We start from the raw sequence: 12517 nt of genomic DNA on the forward strand, positions 1-12517 counted from the left end.
CCCCGTACTCCTGCAAAATATTTCTCTTCAAATAATTATCCAATTTCCTTTTGTCAGCCTCAATTTAATCTTCCTCCAGCACATTCTCAGGTAGCACATTCCACATCCTAATGACTCGCTGTGCAAAAATGATTTTCCTCATGTCACCGTTGCTTCTTTTGCCAATCACCTTAAATCGGTGTCCTCTGCTTCTGGATCCTTCCGCCAATGGGAACAATTGCTCCCTGTACACTCTATCCAGAGGCATTATGACTTTGAACACAAATCTCCTCTTAACCTTCCATTCTTCAAGGAGAAGAGCCCTAGTTTTTCCAATCTATCCATGTAACTGAAGATCCTCAAAACTGGAACCATTCTCACGAATCTTTTCCAAACCATTTCTAATGCCTTCACATCCTTCCTAAAGTGTGGAGCCCAGACCTGTACACAATATTCTAGCTGAGGCAGAACAAGTGTTTTATACAGGTTTATCATGGCGTCCTCATTTTTGTACACTATGCCCCTATTTATAAAACCCAGGATCCCCTATGTTTTATGAACCGCTTTCTTAACCTTCCACCTTCTATGATTTGTGCCTGGATGTACAGCTGGGTCAGTACACTACATCTCGCCACTAATCATGAGCCCACGGAATGATAAGTGTAGAATATATTTGTAGCTTCAGGAGACATCGACATTTACGCTTTTATAGTCAAGTTGGTTTTGCCCAGGCTTCCATTGTCAAGTGGAAGCAGGTGTCTGGCTGATAGAACAGAAAGAAGATTGTCTTTCCATGACGTGAAGGAGTTGTTTTCCAAAGGTGGGAATGGATCGCTAAAGAATGAGCAAATCAGGTTTTTTTGTGGATAATGTGAGGAGATAAGAGTCATGGAGAGTGCAGATGCCAAACATAAAGCAGTCCCCCATCTACACTGACGCTCTGCACCACATAGACACATGACATCCTTAATGTTGTAGCAGCTCGACAACATTATGACATCCTGTGGGTGAGAGGAGCAATATGGTCCAGGACCATAACAGCTGACTCCGACTATGAATCAGTGCCTGAATACAATCGGAATGTTACTTCCCCCAAACAATTCAATTCCTGTTGCCATTGGCTCGCCCTGTGGGAGGCGGGGCCAGGGAAAGGAATGCTCTAAATAAACATATTCTGTGAGATTGTCAGAGGCAGTTGCATTGAATCTGTGTTGTCGTAGCACCGGGACGAGCTTTTAAATCTGTCTGACAGCTAGATCTCTGCGGTGAATTTATTTTTCTCTCCCTCTCCCTCGGTTCCCGATTGTTGGAGGGAGGAATAATAAAGAGGAGCCCAGTGCCGACAGAGAGAGGGAAGAGTGGGGGCAACATGTTGTGTTGGGGGAACTTGAGCTGGGTGACCGGGCAGAAAGACGCCTCACAGACACGGGAAGTTCTCAAAGGGGAGAGAGTTCAGCATGTGTGCAGCCGGGACGGATTCACTGTGTTTGTGTTGGAAAATGGAAACGTTTATACCAGAGTCCGTGGATGGAAGAAGCAAACAAAGCCTGGTAAGGAAATCCTGTCTGCGATAGGAAAGAGAATGTTTTAAAATTAAATTATTATATTTAAAATTGGCTGACACGACACCTGATTTAATTAAACTATTGTAAAGTAAATAAAGTGTTCAGAGTTTGTAGCAAACTATATATTTGATAGATCCTGTATTATTATCAATATTAAGTTCTTGTGTGACTCTTTTGGTAATTCATTCAGATTTGCACCAGGAATTATATTTAATGTTTAATTTAATGTTCTGTTTTCCATCCCCCCGCATCGCATTCTTTTTAAAAGTGGTTATGGTTTAGGTTTCGGTTATAATTTGGGTGACGATTATAATGCGGGGGGATAGTATCTGGGTGTCAGGTGCCGGAACTATCCAGACCGATGCGGTTTCGTTTTCCTCCTTATCTCCCCTTCCCCGCCCGAACCAATTCTCCTCATATGATTCTGGTCAGTTTCAGTTTCGTTTCTCTGAGTCACAGTGACAACTGCAGCAGCAACACTGAGCTCGGCTCTCAATAGAGACCTTTAGTGCTTTAACCCAGCGCTTGTTAAAGCTAATGTTGCACCATTAGCAGGAACTTGGTGAAATGACTGGATCCCGCTGCGAGTTTCATAACCTGTCAATTCCCTAAATGGACCATTTTCTCACTGGAGTTGACCAGAGGAGAGATTGTTTTGATGCTGACCTTATTTCTTACATCTGGAATTATTTTTTTTTCTCCAACGTGACCCCATTTTAATGCCTCAGACTTCAGTACCCCCAGGGGTGGGATGGGGGGTAGATTTCACTGCTGGGCAGGAGAGCGGCTGGGACAGTTTGGCCCCTGAACTGGGTCGGTGTGGGGAGAAGTTCATCGCAGTGGAAATTGTTGAAACTGTTTTTACCACCTTTTCACAGCTGTTTTTTTTGCGGCAGCAATCGGGTCTCAAAGATCGAAGGCCACATTCACCAATAGGGGGGAAGCAAGGATTTAAAGGGGCCTCACAGCTGTTAACATTCAGTCTGAGCTCCACGCAGCCATTGATGCCTCAGAGCTCCAGACCCCACAGTGCAGTCGTGACAAACAGCTTGGAAGTCCCTGCCGTCAAGTGAGGAGGTAGATTTGGCCATGGACAACCAACTGAGTTTGAGCTGACAGTGTCAACTATGAAGAAACAGAACATGACCACACATCTTCATGTTATAAAGTGTTGGTCAAACTTATTATTTTGCACTGAATTGATTAAATTAACAAGATCTATGTATTGTTTGTGTCACAACTATATTGTGGACAACTTACACAACGGGGCCTAATTTTAACCCTCCAGGCGATTGGGCAGTTATCATCACCCAGGTTAATTACCCTCCCAGGAGATGACTAGTTGGCATTTTGACCTACACCAGTGAGTAGGTGGCGAGGAAACTCATCCATATCCTGTGGGTTCTTTTTTAAGATTGGCCTGTCAGGCCTGGATGGCATCAATAAAATTCCCCAGGGCTCATTCCTGGAGCAGCTGACAACTTTCTCACTCCAGGCACACAGGTCCCCATGTTCCTGGGGGATTTTGGGGAACAATTTTGGTTACCAAGGAAGGCAGGGAGGATGAACCTCAAATGGGAAGTGCTCCTTTTCCTAACATTGTTCCCTCAATTAATGCAAAGTCAACAAAATTATTTTGGTGAGAAACCTGCCGGGAGAGGAAGGAGTTGAAAAGTTCAAACTCGGGTCTACAAGGAGGAAGCGTTGGATAAACTGTCGGTAGTTAAAGTTAACAAGGCACCGGGACCGGATGAGATGCATCCAAAGGACATTGAAGGAAGTAAGAATGGAAATTGCAGGGACACTGGCAATAGTCTTTCAGTCTTCCCTAGACTCAGGGGAGGTGCCAGAAGACAAGAGGATTGCAAACATTACGCCCTTGTTCAATAAAGGTTGTAAGGATAAGCCCAGCGATTACAGACCAGTCAGTTTAACTTCAGTGGTGGGAAAGCTACTAGAGACAATGATTCAGGATAGAAGTAGCCATCACATGGAAAAATGTGGGTTCATTAGGAAGAAAAAACATGGAGTTTCAATGGGGAAATCGTGTTTAACTAACTTGCTAGAGTTTTTTGAAGAGGTAAAAAAGAGAGGGTTGATGAGGGTAACGCTGTTGATGTGGTGTACATAGACTTTCAAAAGGCATTCGATAAAGTGCCACACAACATACTTGTGAGAAAAGTAATAGCTCATGGAGTAAAATGGACAGTAGCAACACAAATACAAAATTGGCTGAGTAATAGGAAACAGCGAATAATGCTTAATGGATATTTTTCAGGCTGGAGGAAGGAGTTCCCCAGGGGTCGATATTGGGACCCTTGCTTTTCATGATCTATTAATGATCTAGATCTTGGTGTGCAGGGGACAATTTAAAAGTCTGCGGATGATACAAAACTTGGAAGCATTGTAAACTGTGAGGAAGTTAGCTTAGAATTTCATAAGAACATAGATAAATTGGGGGAATGGGCAGATAGGTGGCAGATGAAGTTTAATGCAGAGAAGTGTGAGGTGATTTATTTTTAAAAATTAATTTATGGGATGTGGTGTCACTGGCTGGGCCAGCATTTATTGCTCATCCCGAATTGCCCTTGAGAAGGTGGAGGTGAGCTGCTTTCTTGAACCATTGCAGTCCATGTGGTGTAGGTACACCCACAATGCTGTTAGGGAGAGATCTCCAAGATTTTGACCCAGCGACAGTGAAGGAATGGCGATATATTTCCAAGTCATGATGGTGAGTGGCTTGGAGGGGAACTTCCAGGTGGTGGTGTTCCCATGTGTCTGCTGTCCTTGTCCTTCTATATGGTAGCGGTCGTGGGTTTGGAAGGTGCTGCCAAAGGAGCCTTGGTGAGTTGTTGCAGTGCATCTTGTAGATAGTACACACTGCTGCTACTGTGCGTCGGTGGTGGAGGGAGTGAATGTTTGTGAATGTGCCAGTCAAGCGTGTTGCTTTGTCCTGGACGGTGTCAAAGCTTTTGAGTATTATTGGAGCTGCACTCATCCAGGCAAGTGGAGAGTATTCCATCACACTCCTGACCTGTGCCTTGTAAATGGTGGACAGGCTTTGGGGAGTCAGGATGTGAGTTACTTGTCGCATGATTTCTAGCCTCTGACCTGCTCTTGTAGCCACAGTATTTATATGGCTAGTCTAGTTCAGTTTCTGGTCAATGGTTACCCCCGGGATGTTGATAGTGGGGGATTCAGCGATGGTAATGCCCTTGAATGTCAAGGGGCGATGGTTAGCTTCTCTCTTGTTGGAGATGGTCATTTTCTGGCACTTGTGTGGTGTGAATTTTACTTACCATTTGTCAGCGCAAGCCTGGATATTGTCCAGGTCTTGCTGCATTTGGACATGTACTACTTCAGTATCTGAGGAGTCACGAATGGTGCTGAACATTGTGCAATCATCAGCAAACACCCCCAATCCTGACCTTATGATGGCAGGGAGTTCATTGATGAAGCAGCTGAAGATGTTTGGGCCTAGGACACTACCCTGAGGAATTCCTGCAGTGATGCCCTGGAACTGAGATGATTGACCTCCAACAACCACAACTATGTTCCTTTGTGCCAGGTATGACTCCAACCAGCAGAGAGTTTTCCCCTTGATTCCCATCGACTCCAGTTTTGCTAGGGTTCCTTGGTGCCACAGTCAGACAAATGCTGCCTTGATGTCAAGGGCAGTCACTCTCAGCTCACAGCATTTTGGTAGGAAGAACATGCATAGGCAATATAAAATAGGGGGTACATTCTGAAGAGTGTGCAGGAGCAGTGGGACCTGGGTGTATACACGCATAAGTCATAAAAGGTGGCAGGACTGGTGGAGAGAGCAGTTAGTAAAGTGTACAGTATTATAGGCTTTATTAATAGGGGCATAGAGTACAAAGGCAAGGAGGTTATGCTGAACTTGTATAGGACACTAGTTAGACCTCAGCTGCAGTATTGTGTGCAGTTTTAGGCATGCCACTTTAGGAAGGATATGAATGCATTGGAGTGAGTCCAGATGAGGTTCACAACAATGGTTCCAGGGATGAGAAACTTCAGTTATGAAGATAGATTTGAGAAGTTGGGATTGTTCTCCTTGGAGAGGAGAAGGCTAAGATGAGATTTGATATAGGTGTTCAAAATCATGAGATGGCTGGACAGAGTAGATGGGGAGAAACTGTTCCTGCTCTTAAAAAATTGAGAACGAGAGGGCACAGATTTAAAGTGATTTGCAAAAGAAGAAAATGTGATGTGAAAAAAAACTTTTCTACAGCGAGTGGTTCGGGTCTGGAATGCACTGCCTGGCAGTGTGGTGGAGGCAGGTTCAATCGAGGCATTCAAGAGGGCATTAGCTGATTATTTAAATAGAAACAATGTGCAGGGTTACGGGGAAAAGGCAGGAGAATGGCACTAAGGCATAATGCTCATTTGGAGAGCCACGATGGGCCGAATGGCCTCCTTCTGCACCATAACAATTTTTGATTCTGTGAAGTGTGTAATCAGTTGTTAGTGACCAACAGCATTTCCAAGTGGTTTCACTGAGCGTATTCATCGGAACAGGAGAAGACCATCCAGCCCCTGAAACCTGTTCCACCGTTCAGTTAGATCCCAGCTGGCCCGTACCTCAATTCCATTTACTCAGCTATTCCTCGATACCCTTACCGAATAAAATTCATCAATCTCAGTCTTGAGAATTTTAATGGACTCAACATCCACAGCCTATTGGGTATTTAGTTCCAGATCTCACTGCTCTTTGTTTAAGAAATGTTTCCTCATTTCACTCCCAAATGGCCTGGCTCTCCTTTTAAATTTGTGTTGCTTTGTTCCAGATTCCCCTACCAGAGGAAATAGAATAGATGCAGAGAAACTATTGAATCCCTTTATCACTTTAAATATCTCAACTGAATTACTCAAGTTTATGCAACCTAATGGAAACTGCCCTCATAACATGGTCCTTTAAACCTTGTATAATTCCAGTGAAGTGACCAATGTTGTTACAGCTCCATTTGCTGGTAACTTGACAGCGGCTAGACACAACTACCCCTTTGAATTTAATTTGTCAGTATAGTTTGCTAGATTTTTTTTATTCATTACTGGGATTTGGGCAGCACTGGCAAGGTTGATATTTATTGCTCATCCTTAGTTGACCTTAGGTGAACACATTGGTGGGTCTTCATGTCATGTTTTGATGTGATTAAGTGGCTTCCTGGGTCATTTTAGAGGGCAGTTCAGAGTGAAACACATTGGTGTGGGACTGCAATCTCATATAGTGGCTGGCAATGGTCAGCAGGTTTCCCTCCCTAACAGACATTAGTGAATCAGGTGGGTTACGACAATCAGACAGCTTCATGGTAACTGATTTTTTAAAAATGAATCCAAATTCTCAAACAGTAATGGTGGGATTTCAGCTCACATCCTCTCAATTATTAGTCCAGTCACAAAGCACTGTGTCCTTATATATTAATATTCTGTTTTCATTCTTTCCCTGTAGGACATTTCGCTCAATTCAGGAAGCAGAAAATCCACTTTGCGGAGAGTGGAACATCCCACATTCTGTTCCTTTCTAAAGCAGGGACTGTTTTTCACAGTGAAGTTAACTCAAAGGAAACTGCAGCTAAAACAAAAGAATTCTCCATAATGAAACCACAGTAAGAGTTACTTTATTCCTGGTGGCTTTAAGTATAAAAAATGATGTTTTTATTTAATTCTGCACCATTGTGTTGTAAATTGAGTTGTTGTCTAAATGTTAGAAGATGTTAAAATAATGATAGAACTTAGCACTTAGATGCAACAGGTACAAGGAAAAAGTTGTCAAGATGTTAGTGTCTTATTGGAAAGACAGTGCCGGACTCTGTCAGTACTGCAGCGGCTGACCCTATAGCATGATGTCTACCCTAGGTTGTGAGTTTCTGCCATGGGTCTTCGTGTGACTGAATAGGGTGGTTCTTAACCCACAGATCTTTGGGCACATGGGGCAGACCATCACACGAGGTAGTGGGATCCAGAGTGCAGGATTTGCTTCCTGTCCTTTCCTTCTCTACCACTGCTCCATCCCATCATTGAGACTTTGTGACTCAAAGCGTGATGCAAATTGATAGACAAGTTGTGTCCATTTGGTACAATTGGTAGAAAGCTCCTCCTAGTCATTAATGTCAATGCTGCTGTGCTTTAAGGAGAGCTTCAGAGTGTCTTTGAAGCATTTTCTTTATCCTCCCCTGGAATGATGGACCTTTGAGAGTTGAGAGAACAAGACCTGGTGGAGGAGGCTGTTTTCGGCTATCTGGACACAGTGTGCAGTCCATTGAAGTTGATTTTGCAGTTTTCCCCGAATCCTTGTGGAGCTGGCTTCAACACTAGCATTTCTTCCATAGTCCTCCTATTGAATCCAAAGGATGTGGCAGATGCATTGCTGATGGAATTTGTCTAGCATTCCTATGTGTCGCTGACACACAGTCCAGGTCTCACTGCAGTACAGGAGTGTGGTGACAACAACTGCCCTGTACACTAAGACGTTTGTTGACTTGCGGAGGTCTTTGTCATCAAACACTCTCTGCCTCCTATGTGTCAGTGCTGCCCTGAAGTGTCAGCGCTGATTATGTGCTCAAGTCTCTGGAGTGGGACTTGAATTTATAACTTTATAATTTAGTCGACAAGAGTACTACCAGCTGAACCCAGGCTGACTCACTAACTCACTTGGGTGGACTCGGCAACTGTTTATTGAGTGATATCTCTCTGATAAACTGTAGACTTTGTGTTTGCTCCCTGTGCTCATACAGAGACACAAGGATAACAGAAAATCTACCAGCGTGCAGTTACATATTAAAGCCCAATGATGACGTGCTCTAACTTTCATTAAAAAAAAAGAAACAGATGAGATATGTTCCTGAGAAAGATTTAGAAATGATGTGTTATTATGTTTATGTTTTACTTATGTTTAGGTTACTGAAGAGTTTGAGTGAGACAAACATAATTCAAGTGGCCTGTGGAAACCATCACTCACTGGCACTGTCCAAAGGTAAAAATTTAACTAAAATATACTTGTTGTAATTTACTATAAGCAGATTAAAATTAAGGAGCTGTGCACCTAGTCCAGTGGCGAACCAAGTCTGAATTTAGCATCATTTGTAACGTGATTGTCAAATTCATGATTAATATTGGAGTGTTTGTATTTAGGAAAAGGTCAAATTTACACCAGGTGCAGCAAAGGTCAAACCAATCTAGGGTACCTCACATAAAAATAATGACTGTTCTTCTGTTTAATCTTAACCTAATTTATCTCATTGAGAAACTAAGAAGGAACAGGAGCCAATTAAAAAAGTAGTAAAATACTGCAGATGCTGGAGATCTGAAATAAAAACAGAAAGCACTGAAGAAACCTCAGCAGGTCTGGCAGCATCTGTGGAGAGAGAGACAGAGTTAACATTTCGAGTCCAATGTGACTCTTCTTTTGAACTGAAGAAGGGTGTTCCAAAGAAGAGTCAATTTGGACTCAAAACATTAAGTCCGTTGCTCTCCCTCTCTACAGTGCTGCCAGATCTGCTGAATTTTCCCAGTGCTTTTTGTTTATATTAGAGCAGGAACCTATCGTCAGTTTTTGGTAATGCACCTTTCCTGCCGCCCCCATGCCCCCACAAGTAGATAATTCTTTGACCTGGCCATCTATACAAGCTGTTGCTCAGTTTGTTGCATCCTTGATTCTGGCGCAGAAGATTGTGGGTTTAAGTCCCAATCCTGGGGCAGAATTTCATGGCCCCGTTTTGGCATGGACGGGGCCGCAAAACGCGGCGAGACATTCTAAACCTCATTGGCTTCGGCGGGAAGGTAAAATCCCGCTGCCCGTAAAATTCCACCCCTGGACTTGTACACAACAAAAACAAAGGCTGTTACTCCAGTGCTGTATTAAAGGTTGCTGCAGGTTGTTGGAGGTGTTGTCATTTGGATGAAATGTTCTACCAAGTCCCTGTCTGCCCTTTCAGGTGGATATATTAGACCCCATGGCACTATTTTGAAGAAGAGCAGGGTAGTTATCCTTGGTACCCTGTCCAATATTTATCCGGCAATCAACATTACAAAAATCGATTATTTAGTCATTATCACATTGCTGTTTTCCTGCCAAGTTATAATGCTGTGATCCTACTGGCTGTTGCTGGCCTGCTCCTGGTTTTATTAGTAGGACCATTTGTTGCAACGGTAATGTGGAAAAACAGAAACCCTACAAAGAAAACAGATCAAATGTATGCAGATTGGCTGTCACTTTTCCTATATTACAATAGGGAACCCCCTCTTCAGGTACCATACTCTAAGAGGCCATTAGCAACCATGGATGTCCATGTTTATGCTTGGAAAGGTACTGTAGTGGCTTGCAATTGCCATCTGCAGGGTCTGGCTGACCAGAAGGCTCGCCCACTCTTACCACCTACCTCAGACGTATTGAAAGGATTTTCACGTTCATTATCAGTCTTTTGGCCACGTTATGAACACACCTTTCATGGCCATCAAGTCCTGGCTTGGGACTCAAACCTGGAGCTTCTGGCTCAAAGCTAGGGACACTACCACAGCACCACAAACCGCTACGCTATAGCAGCCACGCTTCCAAAATGCTTCATTGACTCTATGCTCCTTGGGCTACAAAAATTCACCTTTGTGGTTGCTATATGAATGCAAGCCTTTTTATAAAAATTTCATACAAAACAATACCCCCAAACATTTTCCTTTCGTACCTTCAACCTGAAAAGGTTCAACTAAGCCATATAAATACTGCGGCTACAAGAGCAGGTCAGAGGCTAGAAATCCTGTGGCGAGTAACTTACCTCCTGACTCCCCAAAGCCTGTCCACAATCTACAAGGCACAAGTCAGGAGTGTGTTGGAATACTCTCCACTTGCCTGGATGACTGCAGCAGCTCAAGAAGGCAGCTCACCACCACCTTCTCAAGGTGGGGATGGGCAATAAATGCTGGCCTAGCCCGCGACGCCCACATCCCATGAATGAATAAAGAAAACCATCTTTTTTTCCTATTCTCTGGATGCAGACATCGCTGGCCAGTCTTATGCTTAATTACCTCGATTTAATGGTTTGGCACAACTAAGTGGATTGCTAGGCTAGCTTCAGAGGGCAAAGAAAAGACAGATTTATATTTCCAGTTTTTTTTTTTAACTGAATTCAAATTCTGGAACTGCCATGTTGGGATTTGAACTCACAATCAGAGAAAGGACTGATATTATTCTCCTGCCAAAACTATTTAACAGGAGAAAGTCGGGGACAGTGTCCGTCAGTCAGTCCCTTGTGTTCTGCCCCCAGACAGGTGCTACCGCAAGCCCCACACATGGTGATTCGCAAGCCACATACAGAGGAAGAGTCGCTGAGGTGGTTTCCACATTGCGTAGCGCAATGGGCAGAATTTTTCCCACTTTGAGCAGGAGCGGGCGGGGGCGATTGCAGAGCCCACTGCCGCCTGGGATCAGCTCCGCACCGCCATTTTACACGGGTGTGCCAATGAAGGCCCGCTCAGTGTAATACGTGAGCAGTCGCGCTGAGTGCTACCTGTGCGGGCGGCGGGGGGGGGGGGGGCATCGAGGGAGAGTCGGGTCCAGCGCATGCGCGAAAGAGCGCTTCGATCTCCCTGGGTTACCCCAGAGGTGCCTCAGGGAGACTGAAGCGCTTTTGAAAAAAAATAACTAAATGCAATGAAAATTTAATGAGACACGTCCCCTCCTGTGACTGTGTCACATGAGATGGGACATGTTTTTATTTTTAAAAAAAAAAGTTTTCATTCTATTTGTAAAAGCTTTAGGAAACTTCGCCCCGCTCGTGGGTGAGGTTTCTTAAAAAACATGTAAAGGCTGCGTGGCCGTTTCACATGCCCGCCAAGCATTAGTTTGGACAGGCAGCGTAAACTTGAAATTAATTAGTTCCTTAGTGGCCTTAACAGGCCCTTTAATCGTTGGCGGGCACGCAGCCAACTCCGGCGTGCGCCCGCCAAACGGAACATTGTGAGACAGCACAATGACATCGGGACGCACGCCCAACGTCATTGCGCGTCATTTTACATGCCGCGTGTTGGACCCACCCCCGCATGCCGATTGTAAAATCCTGGCCGTTGATTTTGATCATTAGGGCATCTTCTCCCAGGTGGGCAGCAGCAACAAAGGATAAAGAGTCCCATCTACTCTTTACTAAGGGATGGAGCAACACACAACTATCAGGCACTAGTACCCCCACTGGACCACCATTCAGAGCTAGTGCTCTGGTCTCCGCTTGCCAAGGCTGCCTGGAGTGGGGGCCAAACTCAATCTTTTCTGACTCAGAGAATAGTATCACTGAGCGAGTGGTCACTGCAGCTAGATTTGAGTAGTCTGCCTGGAGTCCAGGGACATATTTAGAGACCATATTCTAGTCTCCATTTACCAAGGCTGTCAGGTGTGGGGCTTAAGCCCTTCATCTTCTGATTCAAAGCTGGGTACAACACCACTGAATGGAACAGTAAATACTGAGGTATATGGACTGCAGGAGAATTGGTTTGTTTGTTATTTATAATTAAATGTTTAATATCCTGAACATTATTAATATTCAGTACTTTATAGGAATGAGGTTAAAGTAGAAACCATTTTTCCTATTTTTCAGTTTTCTTGTAGGAGTTAAACATAATCATTTCAAAATTAGAATACATTTATTAGAACCCGAAGGTAATTTTTTTTCCTCATTTGTCTTCTGTTGAAAGGTGGCAAACTCTTTGCCTGGGGACAGAACACTTATGGCCAGCTCGGCCTTGGTACGAAAGGTGGCTCCGAGGACAGCCCTCAGTGTGTGACATCTCTCACTGGGATGCCAGTGGCTCAGATCACCGCAGGAGGAGAACACAGCTTCGCCCTGTCTCTCTCGGGGGCCGTGTTCGGCTGGGGGAGAAACAATCACGGGCAGCTGGGGCTCAAGGACACAGAAGGTAAGAGCGTTTCCAAAAACTATTGTCCCTCCTTTTCCTTTCTGTTGCTTCCA

At 44.3% G+C, this 12517-nt stretch overlaps 1 protein-coding gene across 1 annotated transcript in view; it reads left to right on the top strand.

The window, feature by feature from the left end:
- Window positions 1–1147: 1147 nt before the first annotated feature.
- Window positions 1148–12517, top strand: part of LOC144668063 (putative E3 ubiquitin-protein ligase HERC4) — a 51173-nt gene continuing 39803 nt past the window's right edge. The window contains exons 1-4 of the mRNA XM_078529864.1: window positions 1148–1529; window positions 7015–7171; window positions 8462–8538; window positions 12243–12464. Coding sequence (XP_078385990.1) covers window positions 1349–1529; window positions 7015–7171; window positions 8462–8538; window positions 12243–12464 — 637 coding nt within the window. The 5' untranslated portion in view covers window positions 1148–1348. The remainder of the gene's footprint in view (window positions 1530–7014; window positions 7172–8461; window positions 8539–12242; window positions 12465–12517) is intronic.

Source organism: Cetorhinus maximus, chromosome 1, assembly GCF_964194155.1.
Source record: "Cetorhinus maximus chromosome 1, sCetMax3.hap1.1, whole genome shotgun sequence".
Lineage (NCBI taxonomy): Eukaryota > Metazoa > Chordata > Chondrichthyes > Lamniformes > Cetorhinidae > Cetorhinus > Cetorhinus maximus.